General features: G+C 42.0%; 1 protein-coding gene across 11 annotated transcripts in view; it reads right to left on the reverse strand.

Annotated features, from left to right (window-relative positions):
* ULK2 (unc-51 like autophagy activating kinase 2) overlaps window positions 1-20,908 on the reverse strand; it is a 58,843-nt gene that overhangs the window by 31,890 nt on the left and 6,045 nt on the right. For 7 of the 11 annotated variants that reach the window (XM_025280499.3, XM_025280498.3, XM_025280497.3 and 4 more), the window contains exons 4-12: window positions 19,152-19,184; window positions 18,707-18,743; window positions 12,883-13,056; window positions 11,724-11,797; window positions 10,016-10,117; window positions 9,000-9,058; window positions 7,045-7,127; window positions 5,277-5,324; window positions 4,851-4,939 (exon numbers count right to left, since the gene is read on the reverse strand). In XM_025280499.3, coding sequence (XP_025136284.2) covers window positions 4,851-4,939; window positions 5,277-5,324; window positions 7,045-7,127; window positions 9,000-9,058; window positions 10,016-10,117; window positions 11,724-11,797; window positions 12,883-13,056; window positions 18,707-18,743; window positions 19,152-19,184 — 699 coding nt within the window. The remainder of the gene's footprint in view (window positions 1-4,850; window positions 4,940-5,276; window positions 5,325-7,044; window positions 7,128-8,999; window positions 9,059-10,015; window positions 10,118-11,723; window positions 11,798-12,882; window positions 13,057-18,706; window positions 18,744-19,151; window positions 19,185-20,908) is intronic. The other 4 variants (XM_025280505.3, XM_025280501.3, XM_025280504.3 and 1 more) reach the window with 2 other exon arrangements.

Genomic DNA, 20,908 nt, shown 5'->3' on the forward strand with positions numbered 1-20,908 from the left:
CCTTACAGGTGTGGGTGTGTTCCTTTTGTTTTCTTTTTTGTCAGGGGAAGGAGTTGATTTGTGGAAGATAGAACCATAAGGGATTTGTGGAAGATAGGACCGTAAAGGAAGAAAAGCATATGAATATATTGAATAGATCCTTGGGCATAAGTAGCTATATACCTCTTGGCACTTGTCTAGTTCAAGGACAGTAGTCACAACCTTAATTGAATATCTTCATCATACAACAGTCTCCTAAAACAATGAACTTCATAACTTATTGTGTTAGGTCCCCATTACCCTGTTTAACCTTTGTTTCTATTTAAGAAAAATATGACAAAATGCTCTGTAAAGCCCAGTTTTAAACCGCTACTATTCCTTTGACTGTCACTGCACAGTGAAACCAGTCTCAAATCTCCTTATCACTTCTCTGGGTGTGTGTGTATGACATACACATGATATAAATTCTCCTTATCACTTTTTGAAGAGCACTTATGCTTCAAGGTTATAAACAGAGTGGAAGCTGGAGGGAGTAACATTACAGAGCACTCACCACGGGCTCGGCATTGAGCTTGGTACTGGGCCCTGTTAAGAGCTCTCCATGTATTATCTAACTCTAGCCCTATTTTGAAATCCATTTCATACATAAACAAACAAAACTCAGAAGAGAGAACAGGTGAGCTGGGCCAGGTTCTAAGCACCTAACTCCACCAATTCTTCCCTGTGCCCTTGCTCCCCAGGCAGGGACTCTCTCAATGTCTTCCTTTGCTATTTATTAAGTTACCTTCATCCACAGCCACCTTGGTGGAAGAGATGCTTCTCGGGTTCAAAGGTCATCTTCCACTAATTCTCTTCCCTCTTCAAGGACCCTGTTCAACTCCCCTCTGCTTTCCCCTCTGCACACAAACATGTTTAATTTCTTCACATCTCAAATCAATATAACTCTCTCAATTACCATCTTATCTCCCTTCTTCACTTAACAATGTTTCTTGAAATTTCAGTTTTCACTGACTCAAATTCCTCACCTTCAAAGTATCACTTGCTGCTGCTGCCGCTAAGTCACTTCAGTCATGTCCGACTCTGTACGACCCCAAAGATGGCAGCCCACCAGGCTCCTCCGTCCCCGGGATTCTCCAGGCGAGAACACTGGAGTGGGTTGCCATTTCTTTCTCCAATGCATGAAAGTGAAAAGTGAAAGTGAAGTCGCTCAGTTGTGTCCGACTCTTCACGACCCTGTGGACTGTAGCCTACAAGGCTCCTCCGTCCATGGGATTTTCCAGGCAAAAGTACTGGAGTGGGTTGCCATTTCCTTCCCCAAAAGTATCGCTTAACTCACCATAAGCCTCTTTCTGCCTTCAACCCTCCAATGAAACTGCCTATACTAAGCTTCCCAGTGATTCCACTGCCAGGTCTGTGGACCCTCCGCTACTCCTTCAGGTACTGGACTCTGCTTCCCAGACACTGGGCCCCCAGCCCTCCATTCAGGGACCCTGCTCTCCACTTCCCCTTCTACTTCTCAGTCTCTTGTGCCCCTCTAAGGAGACCGGTGGAGTATGAGTTTCCCCAGTGCCACCCTGGCCTCCAACCCTCACAGTTTATACCCACCTGGGGCCCACTGTCACCTTCCTACACCAACTACCCCTGCAGAGAGCTGACTCCCGGGCTCAGACCTGCCCCTGGGCCTGCACACCACAGTGCATCATCCTTGTGCTCCCCTGCTAAGTGGCTCCATCAACTCACACCACTCAGGGCTCACTGAGACCTTCCTCTTCCTTAGGTCCCAAATTCAAGCAATCTCTAAGCACTGAAGACTCCTCATCTTGCTCTTTCTGGCCCCTTGTCCTCCCCTTTCCTACTGCTGACTTAGTTCAAGTCCTCATTCTCAAAAACAAACAAACAAAGCAAACCCCAAAACAAACCAAAAACAGTGCAATGGTCACAGGCTGTTCTCTTTGCTCTAGGAGAGAGGCCTCTCTTCTGATCTTCCATCCAATCCCCTACCTGCTTACAGAGGAATTTATTTGCTAAAACACACAGTGGATCAGGTCACCCTCCACTGAAAGCCACTCAAATGGCTCAGCACACACAGCCTGCTCTGCTCGTAGCCCAGATTCTGCCAGGATGCAGACTGCCCCACCCCGGCTCCACTGGCTCCACCACCCCCAGCACGTCACCTTGTTCTCTGTACCCTCAGGCTGCGCCATGAGAGGAGCCTGTCCCATAGCGCTTCCTGCAATGCCAGAGGGTTCAGCTCTGTACAGGGCGGCGGCCATCAGTTATAGCTGGCTATGAACATGTGACATGTGGCCAGGGAGACTACCAAGTTGAATCTGCAAGTCACTTAATTCTAACAAAGGTATGTGGCCACAGTGGGCTACAGACTGCTGCAACAGGTCATGGTTCCACGGGGATTCCTCTGCTTACATTACTACTCTTACAAATTCAAAACTCAGCTCAATGTCTCTGCCGAGGGTCTCTGCAAGCTCTCAGTCTGATTTCATGGTCTCATCCCCAGTCCCACAGGCAACAAGAGGTGTGAGGCATCTACCTCCCACAGGCTGCTCCACCGGCTTCTCCTCCACACAACCAAACCCAGAGCTGCTCAACAAAGGGACCTGCCCTGTCACTGGTATCAACCAAAACTTCACACAAAGCGGGCATTAAATAGGTATAATTAAAAGAGTAGATATTCAGGAGGCATTATCTACATAGCATTTAGCCTATAGCCAGTATCAGATCTAACAGAATTATTTGATTTTTTTTGTTACACAGTTTTTGTTTTTACCTTTCAAAGACTTCTCTGGAGTAAAGTAGCAGCTGGGTATTTTGGGAGAATGTAAAGAACAGACTGTCACACAGGCATGCCTGCCTGCATCCCCCTCAGTACAGGAGTCTAGCCCAGCCCCAGGAGGGAAGGAGTGCATGCAGGATGTCACCTCACTGTTGCAGATTATGTTGACACAAGGCCTATCAGATCACTCCACTTTCTAATCTCTAATTGGAAATTATACAGAAACATTCCTGCTCTCCTTTTATTTCCAGATATGTTATTTTCACCTCAAGAATGAGCTCTTCATAAAGGCCTTCTAAAAAAGGTTTTTCCACCAAAGTTCTGGGGATTCCCAGGTACTGCTAGTGGTAAAGAACCCACCTGCTAATGCAGGAGATAGAAGAAACTCAATCCATGGGTTCAATGTAGGAGACATAAAAGACTCAACCCCTGGGTCAGGAAGATCCCTGGAGGAAGGCATGGTAACCCACTCCAGCATCCTTGCCTGGAGAATCCCATGGACAGAAGAGCCTGGCAGGCTACAGTCCATAGGGCTGCAAAAAGTCAGACATGACTGAAGCGACTTGGCAAGCACACACAAAGTTCTGAGCATCTATAACAACTACGCCTCCCCTCCCCGCCACGTCCTCTCCCTGCTCCTATGAGCAATGGTATGCTCTTCCAGCAGCCCAAGCACTCCTCTTTTGCTCTCCCTTTCAACACGTCTCATCCAACAAAAACCCAACACGCATTGTCCTGTCAAAGCACTTTCCCACTTGCGTTCCCCTGGTGACCCCTTCTCTGTCTCCTCCCATGGTTGTCCAACCACCCCAGAGGCCTCCCCACACCCAGGTCCTCCCCCACCCTCCCCTCTCCAGCACACGCTGTGCTCTCCACACCCCTTGTCACCTTGCATCACGTACATGCTCCATCACGGCAGCTACAGTCATCATGTACCCACCACATACCGCCACCAACCTTGCAACCAGAGGGTAACCAGGCCTATGTTACAGATGAGGAGCTGACCTTCCCAGCAGGTTACAGGGGCAAGTGGCAGGGCCAGACACAATCTGCAGTCTCTCCCTGACAGTGCACTTCCTCAAACTCGTCCCACTCACTCCATATTCAGTGTTTTTCTTTATTCCAGACTGAAACAGGAAATATACGACACTTTTTTTCCCTCTTAGTCTTTAAATCCATGTGCCGAGCAGTGCGGTCAGTGCTTTTCCTCTTTATCCTTAAAAATGCCATGAAGCACGTAACTTATGCTCACTTTACTTAGGCTCAAAGAGACTGAGTCACCTGTTGCAGGCAACATGGCGAGTCACGAATGTGGACATATCCAAGCCCAGATTCTTGAGCAGCAGGCGCTAACCCCTAGCTAGCTTCCTGTGCAGCTCCCCAGCCCCACTGCCAACAGAAGTCAAGAAATGCGTGTCTGCAGGCCAATCTGAAAAATGCCCATAGAGGCTGACACAATGGCCTCTGGACTTTGACTTGTGAAAAGTTTCAAGGTCACAACTCTCTCAGGCAGCAAGAGAGATGTGGGGGAAAGTCCAGGAAAGCACAGAAGAGGGAAAGGCAAGACCTGGAGGAGCAAAGCAGGAGGAAGGCGTTCTCAGGACCAGGAAGAAGCACTGAGTCTGGAGGGAGGGGGCTGCAGGGGAGCAGCTCACAGGGCCTGTTGCCATGACGACGGGGTCTCAGGCCCAAAGGGCACTCCTCTACCACTGGAGTTCTGTGTGCACTAACTCTCCAGACTGATGTTTATGACGTTCATAAAATAAATACAAAGCTACCTACCTACCTGTCACAGTGAAACCCTTCCCAACCTTACTGAGTATGAAAAGGTGAGAGCACTGTGTTCCTGGTTCAGAGGAAGGCAGCCCTGAGAGGTACCGTGTTCTGCTGAAGTGTGCACATCTAGGTAGGGGCAGATTCCAAACTGAGATGTTTAGCAACAAGGCTCCCTGCTCAGGCCTCAGCCGCGCTAGGAAACTCCATACATAAAGAGAACACCCATAACATATCTGCAGCTCTGTCTGTGAGCAGATGCACTAGCACAGACCCTACAGTCACTTCTAAGAACCCCAGGACTTACTGGTGGAGAGGCGAAACGACAGGACGGAGAGCTGCCGTAGGAGCCTCCAGAGGCAGAGCCGGCATACATGGGCACCGGGACTGGGCAGGCTGGGGAGAAACACCAGGGGAAGAGAGGCTACTGAGTGTAATTATGTGAGTCGTCCACTAAAAAACCCACAACTGCCACAGCTTCGTGTTGACCAGAAATTCACATCCACATACTCCCATGGATGAAACTAACAACACAGCAATTGCTGAACTATTTCAACTTGGATGTAGAAGGAAAAATAGAACTGTAACTAAATAAACACAACTATAGGTATTTAAGAAAAGCCCAATGAAATCTTGAGAAGCACATACAAGATTAATTTTGTGATATCAAATACTAATTTTTCCTTATGGTTGCATTTACTTGTTTAGTAAAAATGAAAAAATGTGTACTCACATTTTTTTGCTGGAACTTGCTCAAGGAAAGGATGGCTGAAAAATGCTTCTGTAATGAAAATGAGAATGCAACCTTTAAACTGATGTTGATTTTGGCAGACAGGTTGATCTTGTCGATGTAGTCAACATAGTACCCTTGAAATCATATATAATTATTACTGTTGTTGTTGTTTAGTTGCTAAGTCATGTCCAACTCTCTTTTGCAACCCCATAGACCCCGCCAGGCTCCTCTGTCCATGAGATTTCTCAGGCCATTTCCTTCTCCAGGGGATCTTCCCAACCCAGGTATAGAACCCAGGTCTCCCATATTAACAGGCAGATTCTTTACCACTGAGTCACCAAAGAAGCTCATAATTATTATTACCTTCTTTATACAGACACAATTTCCTTTCAATGTAACAGCATGTTATTTTTATAAATCATCTATAAAAATCATCAAATTGTAAGCAGTTCTCAATCAATGAAAATTTAAAAGTAATGGCTGTGAATTCTCCAAATGCCCATTACTAACACAGTACCACCAAGATGACTAAAGTGGATCCGTCCTCTTGCGTGGCTGTCTTCAAGCAGACAACAACACAGAGAACCGCAGCCAGGCCCTTGCTAAGCACATATGTGAACTACGGCTGTCAACTGTCCTGACAAGAAGTCTTAGGCAGCTCATTTGTACAGTAAATTCCATCCTTCTATCCCAGAAGAAGTATTCCTACAGCTGGTTTCACGTTTTTAAAAAAGCTATTAATTTGATTTAGTTCCTTCAGCTATTCACCAAGGATAAAACCTACACAGTAAGCCTGCTAATTAGATAAAGATAAATAGGTAGGTGAGTACATGAAAGTTTATTATTTTACTCTCTTTTCCTGTATGTATAATTTATTTCATTATTTCTTTAAAAGCCCACAAAGACCATCTCATTTATCATTAGGTCTCCAAATTATGTGCTACTAAATAGCACAGAGTGGACAAGGAGAATAGCACAGCATGGAAATTTGCTGGATTAATACAAGATCAGGAGTGAGATTAACTCAGATTTAGTCTAAATGACCTCACTCTCTGAAGCACTCAGTTCATGGCCTCAGTAAATGTTCTCAGTAGAAAGTAGTTCTAACAATTTCTGTATAGGGAGTAAGATGAAATAACCTGGATATATCTTTTCTGAAACTTCTATAAAAACTGAAATTAAACTTTAGATCATGCAATTGGTAAATATTTCTATCTTTCAGAGAAAGAAATTAAATGGACATTGCCCAGTAACCATGAGAAAAATGGGCCAATAATGAAATGACATACAGGATAATAGTTTGTAAATTATTGATTATATTAAATATTTGTATTCTTTCCATACATTTACAAAATATGTAAAAAGGAAAAACACAGAGATAGAAAGAAAAGTAAAAATGAATTTCATTTTCCTCTGAAACCTCTATAGTATCTTAAAAAAATAGTTTTTCATGTGGTTGCCAAGAGGAGAAAGGAGGGTAAGGAGGGACTGGGAGTTGGGGATTAGCAGATGTGAAATATTATATATAGAATGGATAAACAATAAGGTCCTACTGTATAACAGGGAACTATATTCAACAACCTGTGATAAACCATAATGAAAAAGAATATATATGTGTGTGTATAACAGAATCACTTGGCTGTACGTCAGATACTAACACAACACTGTATATCAACAATACTTCAATAAAACATAAATTAAGAAAAAAAAAACTTTTCAAAATACACAAAATTAGAAACCAGATACAAAATTTGAAAATATTACTTACCAAAGTCCATTCTATCTTTTTGGTTTCTCTGAAGCAAACCCAAAAGAAGATTAGCCAAATAAGGTGATGTTTCTCTGGGAATGCTGCAGGGGAGGGAAAAAAAAAAAACACTAAAGTGGTGAGTTTATATATATTAACTACACAACTTTTGCTTTCATTATGGTAAATGAAAATGTATATGCAGTTTCACAACTACCACATTTTATACCAAGACAACCATGATAAAGTCTCATTCCTTAAAAGAGAAACAACCCACTAAGCAGCTGCCTCTGAGAAGCAGCATCAGTCTGGGAAGACTCTTGTCTTGAGATTCTCACTGCCTTTGTCAGAACATCTGCAGGACAAAGCCTCTCAGAAGCACAGCCTACCTTGAGTTTTAACACAACTTCAACCTGGCACCGAGAGTTGCTACAGAATTCTCTGTTAAACAAAGAGCAACCTCCAATTCTGCCTGGAAAAGGGCAGAGCTTAAATAAATACAAATGTCTGCAAACAAATGCTATACATAAGTTAAAAAAAGCCACAGAACAATTTGCAAAGTAACTTGTATTGAACTATATGTGTGCAGAAGCACCAGTAAGAACCAGACATGGAACAAAAGACTGGTTCAAAATTGGGAAAGGAATACGACAAGGCTGTATATTGTCACCTTCCTTATTTAACTAATACACAGAAACATCACACGAAATGCTGGGCTGGATGAATCACAAGCTGGAATTAAGATTGTCGGGAAAGCTATCAATACGCAGATGACATCACTCTAACGGCAGAAAGCGAAGAGGAATTAAACAGCCTCTTGATGAAAGTGAAAGAGGAGAGTGAAAAAGCTGACTTGAAACTCAACCTCAAAAAATTAAGTTCATGGCATCACTTCATGGCAAATAGAAGGGGAAAAAGTGGAAAACAGTAGCAGATTTTATTTTCTTGGGCTCTAAAATCACTGTGGACAGTGCATTCAATTTCACTGCAGCCATGAAATTAAAAGACACTTGCTCCTTGGAAAAAAAGCTATGACAAACCTGGACAGCCTATTAAAAAGTAAAGGTATCATTTTGCCAACAAAATTCTGTATGATCAAAGCTATGGTTTTTCCAGTAGTCATGGTACAAATGTGAGAGTTGTACCATAAAAAAGTCTGAGCACTAAGAATTGATGCTTTTGAATTGTGGTGCTGGAGAAGACTCCTGAGACTCCCTTGGACAGCAGCAAGATCAAACCAGTCAATCTTAAAGGAAATCAACCTTGAATATTCATTGGAAGGACTGATGTTAAGCTAAAGCTCCAATACTTTGGCCACCTGATGTGAAGACCCAACTTACTGGAAAAGACCCTGATGCTGGGAAAGACTGAAGGCAAAAGCAGAAGAAGGTGGCAGAGGATGAAATGGTTAGATAGCATCACCAAGTCAACGGACATGAATTTGAGCAAACTCCAGATGATAGGGGAGGACAGGGAAGCCTGGTGTACTGCAGTCCATGGAGTCACAAACAGTCAGACACAACTTAGCAACTGAACAACAGAATAAATATATATACATAAATAAGCAGTCAAACATGTAAAGAGAACTCACACCAAAAATTCTTCTAAAGAAAAAGAATTTCAAAAGGTACACAGCAAACTCTTGTTCTCTGTAAGAGAGGGGAAGCCCAGCCACTTTCTGCTTTACACCCATCTATTCTGTTTGCATTTCCCTCCCTTCTCTCAAAAAAACACAGATAACTTCTGTAGGTTTTTCTTCTGAATAAACTTAACATTTTAAAAAGAAAGAAAATGGCACAGCACATGGGCATGCATGATGCTCTAGTAGCTTTCTCATTTCCTGTTAAAATGAATGCTCTCTTTACTGCTAACTGGAAAAAAGATGCAATAATGGAAAAACATACATAAAACACACAGAATTCAGATAAATAACACAGTATTGACAAAGTAAAACCCAGTGTAATCAAGACACATACCTAGGCATTAAGTTCCTGTTTTTTTCATAAAACATCCTTAGGTCTTGAGGACTATTAGCCTGTTAAAAAAAAAGAAGAAAATGGTTTAATTTCCTAAAAAACCAAGTGCAAAAACTCCAAATTACATGATGGATGCTCATATTCTTGCAATAGAATAGAGACTGAATTTGAAAGCCATGGACTCCTGAGGGAGCCATTGATGGGCACAAGGAACTTCTAACACCTCTGACACTGTATGCAGATTCTGCACATCTGGGCATAATGTATTTTTCTGAGGTCAGATTCTCAGAGAGGCCTGAGGCTCAGAAGAGTCACTACTCTGGAGGTTACATGGCCCATCCAACAGGTGTGCTGTGTGAAGTCAGGTGCAACGTTACCTTCAAGGGAGTCAAGCCAGAGAACTAAGAAAGTGCTCCTTTCCAGCCTCTCCAGAACACAACACAGCAGCCTCCCAGTAAGAGCTGCTGAATTACTGAAGCTTCCTCTGCCTTTGAACCAGGCTAGGAAATCAAGTGTTCAACCTGCTGTGTCACTGACTTTTAATGCCATCTTGGGCAAATTATTTCTCTCTGTTTTAGTTTTCAGATTTAAAAAACTGTCTCTGTAACTGGCCAATATGAACTCAAGAAGAATCATTGTGATCATATGCTAGAAGAGCTCTTTCTGACAGAATGTTAAGGGAGAGGCAGACCTACCTAAGATAAATTGTGTAAAACCTAAACAATGACCTCTCCTCCAGGAGAGGCAGGAGGAGAGCTGTTACCCATTTTCCCAGACCTGCCCCCGCCCTCACACGGATTCCCAGACCCCAAATCCAGGCTAAGCAGGAAGCGCTAATATCACCATTCACACCTATTTCCCACGGGGTTGTAAGCCTGAGCTGGAGAACCTAGTATTACCTAGTATTAACCCCTACACTGTTCAAGGGTCAACCGCATTCTCCATTTTATAAGTCAAAGGCAACTGCAAAATGAAAAGAGCCCCAAACTAAGTATACCTGAAAAGAGTCACGGTACCTGAAAAGGTGGCTTTCCAACGAGGCACTGATATATCACTGTCCCGATGCTCCACAAGTCGGCCTTGGCATCATAATGTTGAGACATGATAACCTCAGGAGCCTGGGGAGAAAGCAATTCAAGAGACGTGCATAATGTCAGTTACATAATTGACCTGCATGTGTTAACTGGAGAAGATCACACTCCTAACAAAACTACAAGAATAAAAACAACACACTGTGATATTGCCCTAATCAAATGATACTGCAACCAATATAGACCCACATTCTTACACTGAGGTTTACTGGCAAGTCCCAAAAACAACAGTGGAAGAAAAGCAGCAGGTTGCAGAAAGAAAATATTTCTATATAATAGTATGGACACACAAAATACAGAAAGAGCATTAAAATAATAACAAAGAGTACACCCCAATCCCAAGACCAGGGTTACTTCTGGGATGGAAGAGTAGGAGAGTGAGAAGGGCGGGTTACAGAAGGTACACGAACCACTTCCGAAATATATCATTTCCTCTAAAAGAAGACCAAGGTGAACGCGGTATAATGTTAACTGTCAAATGCACATGGTAGGCACACAAATGTTTGCTACATTAGTCCTATTTCCGCCACTTAAAACTCTAAAATAGCGGAAAATCAATTAGGCAAAACATAATAAAAACAGTCTTAAAAGCAAACAAAAAGTCTCTGATACTTTGTTACAGCTGTTTTCTCCCCTCTCATTAGATGTTGCTTTCTAAAACTACCATCAATCAAGGCAAGCATTGACTGGAAATGCTAAATACACTGAATGACAGTGACATTTTATTTTCTAGGCATAACATTTTTATTGTTCCTAGTGAACTTCTTACTGGGTCAACTTCCTTTAATAATCAGCCCAAGTACTCTCTCTATCCTCAAGGCTGTAAGTTCAAGACTGAACTGATTTCACACTCAAGAAGTGTAAAGTAGCATTTAATTATATTAAATTTTAAGATTTACTATATAAGCAGTAAGGTTATGATCAAGAAAAAGTAAACCTAACACAAAATTTTTTTGAACTTTGAGTACTAGTTCCCTTGATCTCAAAGTTGATTTTACATTAGAAGAAACCCTAACTGAACATAAACCTATTTTAAATTCAAACTGAAGTAGGTTCATTTACTTCACAGGATTCTGAAGCTCCAAAATCAAGGTGTTTCCAGGCTTACCACCTCACATTAGCTCACAAGTGCCACAGCCTTACCCTATTAGCCCTGACAGTAACCACAGGAGAGCATAAAGAAGAAAAGTAAGAGTTTTCAGCTGTTACGTGTGACACGCATGGGAAACATTTCTATAGTATAGGGATCCTGTCAAAACAGACAACATGCAAAGGATGACTACATCCTATAGGTGCAGATATGCCCCAAAAGATTTTTTTAAGTGTTCCTAAAATTACACATCATGTATAGCATGACCATACTTCATCAATTTTTATTTCTAATTTAATCTAATAGAAGATTTCTACCATAACTAATCATGTTAAAAAATAAATGCCAATGGGCAAAGATGACTTTTATAGTCCACTAGGCTAAAGCGAAAGACGTCTGTATTACAGCATTTCAGTAATATAATTAACATTTGTAAATACTAAAAACTCAGACTATGATAAAAATCACATCTTAGTTGGAAACAAGCTTTATACTTAAATCCCAATGCTTCCTGCTGTAAACACAAAGGATGCAAACACTCACCATGTACATTGGGGACCCGCACAGCGTGGCAGCCATCATGTTACTATGCAAGTAACGAGCAAAACCAAAATCAGCTGTTTCACAAAATAAAAGGGAGAAAGTCAAATGATACCTTTGCCCACACTTAACACAGATGATATGATTCTTTAAGATACAAGCAGGCACAAAAGAACTATGAGAAACTAAAGCTTATTGACTTAGACTGTCCACCAAAGAAAGAAGTGGCCACCTCACTTTCAACAAGTTAAATAATGGTAGTAGCCACCAATGGCACAGGTCGCTGTTCTGCCAGTTTTGTAACCCAGAAGGGAGTTCCTCGCTTTGCAAGAGAAAATGCCAATAATAGTAAATGATTCATTAATAAAGCTCTCATTAAAATATCAACATCAGGTATAGAGTTTGAGCTGTTTTCATCCTCCTCCAGATATCAGATGTAACCTATAAAATAACAGAGATTTCTTAAAATACTGGTAAAAAATTGTTTTTCCAACAACCATGAGAACAGCTTTAAAAAAAAAATCTAGCATTACCAAGTGCTTCAAATAATCCTGAGAGTGCTAAAGTGTTAGTCTCTCAGTCGTGTCCAACTCTTAGCGACCCCATAGACTGTACAGCCCGCCAGGCTCCTCTATCCATGGGATTCTCCAAGCAAGAATACTGGAGTGGGTAGCCATTTCCTTCACCAGGGGATCTTCCCCACCCAGGGATCGAACCCAGGTCTCCCACACTGCAGGTAGATTCTTTACCATCTAGCCATGTCTGCTTTGAGCGAGCTAAAAAAAAAACAAAAAACCTTCCAAATAAGAAGCCTGAACTAAATGGTCTCTCAGATCCCTTAGGTTAAAATCCCATGAGCTATGAAGAATCAGGGTATTAATTTGCTGCCAGCAACACAGTGTGTTAGCTTCCATCTGATGAAGAGAAGCATCTCCTGCTGAGATTCCTACTCGGAGCCCTGGTGCAGGCCCATCAGCCCTGTCTGAAGTTTAGCACCTGCTGCCAACAATGTAAAGCATTCCCACATCCAAATGGACTTCAGTGAACAGAACAAAAATCTCAAAAGTGTCTCAACAAAATTCATCATTCTCACTGAACTAAAATTACCTAAGAATATTGAGTCTCAAAAGTGTTCTTTGAGTGAAACAACATAGCCACATACCTATTTTGATGCGAATACCACTGACACTGGACTTCCTGCGACTGGCGTAGGACAGCAGGATGTTCTGGGGCTTGAGGTCCCTGTGGATGATGCCCTTGCTGTGCAGGATGCGCATGGCAGCTGCGATCTGATGCAGAAACACTCTGATGGTGTCCTCGCTGAGCGTGCCCTTAGCTGGGAGAAAAGGTGTTCCATAAACACTTAAGCCTACAAAACCAAGTCTCATCTGTGGGAGTAAGGAATGGGAATTCACTTTTTTCATTGTTTTTACTCTAACAATTTAAGTCTATGAAGAGATATCAAATATCTCAAAAATTTTAATCAACTTGTTGTAAAGAGAACTGATTTATATCTTCCATTCTCATCAGCGATCCTTTATGGTTTTCTTTTCCCACTTTTACTGGGAAGAATGAGCATGACAACAGATGCTTAGCAAATGCGAGTCTCCTCCACAAGCCAAAAATAAGTCCCCTTCACATCAAGTACTTGGGATAAATGTCCATATTTAACCCCAAACACTACCTGAGTACAAATTAAAAACACGTGATATGCTTGGCTGGGGAGACTAAGGCATTACCCCCAACTGGACCTGTCAAGGGACTGAGGCCCACACCTGTCTCCTTTTCACCTCCCAGAGGCACCTCTCCTAACTAAAGACACCTGTAAGAAGCCGAGTCTTCACTGCTACCAAGAGGTGGTGGGGACACGACTGGAGAGTCATCGCTATCCGGCAAACAGCCACGCCCACACATGCACACCAGAGCATGGCCTGGTGTGGAGTCAGGCTGCCTTTGTTCAAATCCCAGTTCCTCCACTTACTAATACTCACTGCACAGCCATGGAAGTTGACCCCTCTGTGCCAACTCCTCTACAGAAAACTGAAAACAGACTAACCACGTGGGGCTGTTGCAACATTCAAACAAGACAGCACGTTTAATCATAAAGACTTAAGGAAAACGCCTGGCATGTAATAAGTACTCAAAGGTAAAGTGAAAGTGCAAAGTGTCAGTTGGACCAACTCTTGTGACCCCCTGGATTGTGGCCCACCAGGCTCCTCTGTCCAAGGAATTCTCCAGGCAAGAATACTGGAGTGGGTTGCCATTTTCTTCTCCAGAGGATCTTCCCAACCCAGGGATCAAACCTGGGTCTCCTGCACTGCAGGCAGATTCTTTACCATCTGAGCCACCAGGGAAACAAGGAAGTCAGTACACAAATGTGTATTTTATAACAATGGATCTAAAAGTCAAAAGTCTAATTTCTTCAATTTACATTAGGTGTTTAATATCCGTGCCCCCATTTTGACTTCTTTGGCTCAGATGGTAAAGAATCTGCCTGCAATGCAGGAGACCTGGGTTCAATCCCTAGGTCGACCCCATTTTAGAGTCTCTGTGAACATACTTATGCCCATACAACTCTAGAACATGTTCTTTATAACCTTCTCTTATGCACTTAAGACTAGGAAAGACAGAAATAACACTAATACACTGAACAAGTGAAATATTACTTTTTAAAATCATTTTAATGAGTGACATTTTGTCCTTAATATCTTCAACAGTGGAAACAGTGACAGACTTAATTTTGGGGGGGCTCCAAAATCACTGAAGATGGTGACTGCAGCCATGGAATTAAAAAATGCTTGCTCCTTGGAAGAAAAGTTATAACCAACCTAGACAGCATATTCAAAAGCAGAGACATTACTTTGCCAACAAAGGTCCATCTAGTCAAAGCTATGGTTTTTCCAGTAGTCATGTATGGATTTGAGAGTTGGACTATAAAGAAAGCTGAGCACCAAAGAATTGATGCTTTTGAACTATGGTGTTGGAAAAGACTCTTGAAAGTCCCTTGGACTGCAAGGAGATCCAACTAGTTCATCCTAAAGGAAATCAGTCCTGAATATTCCTTGGAAGGACTGATGCTGAAGCTGAAACTCCAAAACTTTGGCCACCTGATGCGAAGAACTGACTCATTTGAAAAGACCCTGATGCTGGGAAAGATTGAAGGCGGGAGGAGAAGGGGACAACAGAGGATGAGACGGTCGGATGGCATCACCAACTCAATGGACATGAGTTTGAGTAAACTCCGGGAGTTGGTGATGGACAGGGAGGCCTGGTGTGCTGCAGTCCATGGGGTCGCAAAAAGTCGGACACGACTGAGCGACTGAACTGAGTATCTTCAAATGAACTAAATCCCCATGGTTTAAAAATTACCAAATACTTTTTTCTGTGAGGGCTATTTTCATCTGCTTTTAAAAATTCTTTGGGGTTCTTTCCCTGATGCTCACTATTAAAAAGAAAAATCCAAATGCATTAAAACATACAAAAAGTGAAAGCTTCCCTGCTCCCCTCCCTAGAGATGAATGAACACTGTTAAACTCTGGAGTACGTTCTGCCGGTTCTCCCAGCTCTACTGACACTTCCCTTGCAGATGGACGCAACGATGACAGCACATTAGTGGGAGGGTCAAATCAACAACTGGCGGAGAAGGCCATGGCACCCCACTCCAGTACTCTTGCCTGGAAAATCCCATGGATGGAGGAGCCTGGTGGGCTGCAGTCCATGGGGTCCCACAGAGTTGGACACAACTGAGTGACTTCACTTTCACTTTTCACTTTCATGCCTTGGAGAAGGAAATGGCAACCCATTCCAGTGTTCTTGCCTGGAGGATCCCAGGGACGGGGGAGCCTGGTGGGCTGCTGTCTATGGGGTCTCACAGAGTCAGACACGAATGAAACGACTTAGCAGCAGTAGCAGCAAATCAACTGGAGCTTTACTGCTGTAACATTTTAAATTACACTGAATCAATAAAAATGGATGGTACGGCTTTTTCCATCTCATTCATTTACATTTTCATTTTAGGGCTTAGAAAACTTTTGCTACTGTCAATGACTGCAGCTGCTTAGAACTTGTATCTTTGCCCCATGATACATGAAAGTTTATCTGATTCAGAGACCAAATTCTAACACTGTTTCTGTGCAGAAAAATTAGTGATCTCATTTAGGCTGTTTCTGGGCACAAACTACAATAGAAATTCACGTATTTCTATGAACACGGAATGCCTACTCTCAACACAATCCCACAAACTGAAATTCTCTTGGTAAAAGCTTAACATTTTAAAGGCACAGCCAACATGAAAACTCTCAGACTGACGAACTCCTGAGCAGTTGGCCCTGACAGGGCAGGCTCAGCCGTGGCTGCCAAACTGAACGTATCTGCTAGAAATAATGTTAAAGTACAACTTACCAATTACTTTCCAACTTTCCTTATTTTAACTTGCAATCAACAGAATTTGTTTTTTATCTTTTGAAGATGTGAAAGGCACTTTATTTATCAAAGCAAATACAAGGACTAAATGGGTCTTGTGATTTAATGGCATTATGCCCTCCAGACCTCCGACTGACAGATCTTCTTGATCAATGCTCCCCAACAGAAACATAATGTGAGCCTTATACATACCTTAACATCTCCTAGTAGCCACATTTTCAAACATGAAAAGAAACTGGTGAAATAATATCTATTTAACCTAGTACTTCCAAAATATCATTTCAGCCTATAATCAACATTAAAAATCTTGATATAATCACTCTTTCTTTCAAAATGCAATGTGTGTTGCATATCACAGCATACCTTTCAATAGCTCAACAGCCCCATGTGGTCAGTGGCTACTGTAGTGGACAGTACAGCTCTAGACAATGCCTTGAGGACCTAAGTTATTCGACACATCTCTTCAAGTGGCAGACAGGGGAGAGGTTAAGTATGACCATTAAGTATGACCAGCAATTAAGTGACATAACAAAGGAACTACTGCAAACCAGCCTGCCTGTCCGACTCCAACATTCAGGTAAGCTCTTCATCCCCTGCTCTCCTGATCTAACACTACTGCTCTGGAACATCCAAAGCAGAGTTCAACATCACATATAGACTGCTAAGGAAGCTAACAAACCTGCTACAGCAGCATCAACACCTGTGTCAGCCCACAGGCTTTCGGTTAGAAAAGAACACTGATAATCCAACAAGGAAGTGAAACAGCTAAGTGCCCCTCAGCTTGACCCCGGGGAAAGGGGCTTTTACCTGGATCAATAAGAAGTCAAGGATCTCAAGATTCAGAGGTTAACAGAAGGTAGAAGCAAGGTGTCTTCTAGCTCCAACTCCTCTCCTCCAATAGAGAAAAAAATGCCCATCTCTGAATTTTATCTACTAGCAAATGACTTTTTGAAAAACCTTTTTACCAAACTGACATAATCTGAGAGAATCTCAGGAAAAATACCGGAGAAGGCAATGGCAACCCACTCCAGTACTCTTGCCTGGAAAATCCCATGGGCGGAGGAGCCTGGTGGGCTGCAGTCCATGGAGTCGCGAAGAGTCAGACACGACTGAGCAACTTCACTTTCACACATTGGAGAAGGAAATGGCAACCCACTCCAGTGTTCTTGCCTGGAGAATTCCAGGGACGGGGGAGCCTCGTGGGCTGCCGTCTATGGGGTCACACAGAGTGGGACATGACTGAAGTGACTTAGCAGCAGCAGCAGCAGGAAAAATACAAAAAACACACATGGACTAACCTCCTGAGTTCAGAATAATGGTGGTCTCTCAGTGGGAGGGACTGGAGTAGGACTATGGAAGGGCCCTCAGGAGCGTCAACTGTATTTAGAATTTCTTTATCTTTAACTACGGGGAGGAGGAGAAATACTTGTGTTCTATATATTATTTCTACATGGCTTTTGAAATCTCAGCAAAATTTTATATTTTAAAGATTTTAAAATCTCATTTTTAATTGTTCCTTGTTTACCTGAACATTTAAAATACATTGCTTCTCTCCTGTAAACTGCCCACACCCTTTGTGAGTGTATCTACTGATGTCTTAGTGCTTTTACCATCAATTGCCATGACCTAGTTTTAGGCTGGGAGAAGGCAATGGCACCCTACTCCAGTACTGTTGCCCGGAAAATCCCATGGATGGAGGAGCCTGGTAGGCTGCAGTCCATGGGGTTGCTAAGAGTCAGACACGACTGAGAGACTTCACTTTCACTTTCCACTTCCATGCATTGGACAAGGAAATGGCAACCCACTCCAGTGTTCTTGCCTGGAGAATCCCACGGACGGAGAAGCCTGGTGGGCTGCAGTCCATGGGGTCGCACAGAGTCAGACATGACTGAAGCGACTTAGCAGCAGCAGTTTTAGGCTGAGAGATGAACCTTTTACTACTTTTTTATTATTTGCTTTGCCCATTTCCCATATACCTTCAAGGGTGAACAAGTAGGTGCTGACTTCATCTAATGTCCTTTAAAAAGTACTTTGGAGGGACACAATTTGATCTGAACACGAACACACTTTATATATGGAATTTCAAGCAACATCTAGTACTAAAACCTTAGCTCTATGCCACAAAATAATGTCAAGGTTACCCTGAATCCCTTATGACATCTTTTAAAATTTACAAGCAACATTCACGTTAATAAACATATCCTAGGACACGTTCTCCCACTATTTTTTTTTTTAAGGAAATGAAAGAGACTAAAGGTTCACTGCCAGCCCCCAACTAGAATCCTTTGAAGATAAATTTTGTTGGTTTTTCTCTGATGGTGAGAAACCTCACCTCTCAAACTGTCAGAGAAAGGCACACATAAACAAGTACTTATATACAAGCAAAGGAGTAAAACCACAACACACAACAGTCAGGCAGCAAAGCAACCACAATTAAACATATACAAGTATTTATTGAATGTTTCTATACACGTACAGAAAACAAGGGTAGCATATTTCAGAAGTAAATGAAGATTAAACACACTATAGTACTATACTGACCACTGACAAAGTCAAAAAATTACCTTGCAAATAATCTGCCAGGTCTCCACCATTGCAATACTGATATACAAAACAAAAAGTAATTAAAATAAGACACTGATTCAAGATTAATTCAATTCATTATCAGCTTTTTTTTTTTAATTTGGCTACATGGCATATAGTATCTCAGTTCCCTGACCAGGGATCGAACCCACATCCCCTGCATTGGAAGCTTGGAGTCTTAACCACTGGATCACCATGGAAGTCCTATCAGTTAATTTTAATTCAAAATACATTTGTAATATTATAAATCCAGTCCCAAACAAATTATAAGAATCATAGAATCAACATTTTAAAATTTTATATTCCTTATAAAATAGAATCTAAATCACTGAAACTTTATTAATTCAAATTTCAAATAACCTGTCAATTTTAAGGTACGCATTAATCAAAAGAAAAAAATTAAAAAGAAACCTGGATATTACCTACCTCCATCACCAGAAAGACAGAGTTGGGTAATTCCTGAAAAGTAAACATATTATACATGGTCTAGATTAGAGAAAAAATTAAGCAAAAATTTGCTTAATTTAAAAAAATTTAAAGTAATTATTGTTAATAAAATAGTATATGTATTCATTTTAAAGAAGTAAAATGAAATCACAAAATCCATTAGTAAGTGAAATTTAAAATCCCCTAAACACTGACATAAGCATCTCAGCTTCAATGACACTAAATGGCTAATGTAGTCATCAAGAAGTTCAAGTCTACTCATGCAAAGAACTAAAGGAAGAGCAACACTAAACGTGCAGTCTCGATTCTGGAACACATGGTCTGGGATGCTTTGTCCTACTGGCCCACACACACCTGAAGGAAGCATGTACTTGATGGGATTCTTAACTGTAATATAATACATTTCCACCTTTTTGCTTGATTATCTTCACCTCAACAGCTGACCAATATTTACGTCTGGTATGTAACCCCATACCCTTCTACTCATATAATCAGAAGCTAAACACACACACAAACACACTTACTTTGAAAAAACGGGATATCATATATAAATGTCTGAACCTTGCTTTCCTTACTCAATAATACACCAAAGAAATCCATCCAAGTCAAATGCATATGCACAAGTCTTTTTCCTAACTGTCATATGTCATTGTGTGACTATATCACCATTTAAGCTGTTCCCTACCAAGGAACATCACTTGTTTCCAGTCTGGGCCAGTATAAGCAAAGCTGTATTGTTTCTTGGACATACATCCTAGTTCTCAGGCTTTTATGGCCCTCGGATAGATGTCCAGGATTCTGGGTTGTTTAGTCAAGGATGTGCAGCTCTAACATCCTTGGAAGATACTCCTCAATGACAGACTTTTTAACTCCCTACTATAAACAAGACACTGGTCCAGGCCCCGAGGGTACAGCAGTAAGACAGCAGAGTAGAATATCCTGTTCTCCCCAATCTTAAATTCTAAGAAGGGAGGGTCAGGAGCAAGTCAACAAACAAAAACAGTAAATACACAGAGCCTGGAGATGATGACAGGTGCTTTGGGGAAGGAGAAGAAACAGGGTTGGGAGGGGACTGCAATTCCATTTAGGGTGGCTAAAGAAAGCTTCCTGAAAACATACCGTTTGAGTGAAGACATAAGGAAGGTTGAGGTGTACCTGTGCAGACAACAGTCACGGTGATCCATCTGCACATATAATCTCCCTGCAGGAAGGAGGCCCTCGGCACGAGGAAAAGGGGGAAGTGGCCAGGAACCACAGGAGGCCCAAGTAGACATAACAGAAGCAGCAACATGCAGAGAAGGGGAGACCAGGGATAGCGGGGTTTGTCTTTCACTCACAGAAACAGGAGTCCCTGCAGGACCCATGCAGATAAGGAACACACCCTGACCTGCATTACTGGGAGTACTTGGACTGTAATGCCCAGACTCTTCCTCAGGGTATGGAGGCAAAGTGTCACCACACAGCACTCCAAAAATCATATCCAAAGACTGACATTTGTACCAGTGACACATCTCCTCCCCAATCACACCAGTAAGCATTACTGCACTTCCTACTTTTGCCAATAGGAAGGGTGAGAAGTGACATCTGTCACCTTAATTTACCTTTCTCTACTTGTTTATGAAAATTTCATCCATTTATGGCTGTATCATCTGACATAAAATAAGTCTTTCAAAACTTTTATGTCCCTACTTTTATGGCTTCTGAGTTTATCTTGACTTAAAATACCTTTCTAGGGA

This window comes from Bubalus bubalis, chromosome 3, assembly GCF_019923935.1.
Source record: "Bubalus bubalis isolate 160015118507 breed Murrah chromosome 3, NDDB_SH_1, whole genome shotgun sequence".
In the NCBI taxonomy this organism is placed as follows: Eukaryota; Metazoa; Chordata; class Mammalia; order Artiodactyla; family Bovidae; genus Bubalus; species Bubalus bubalis.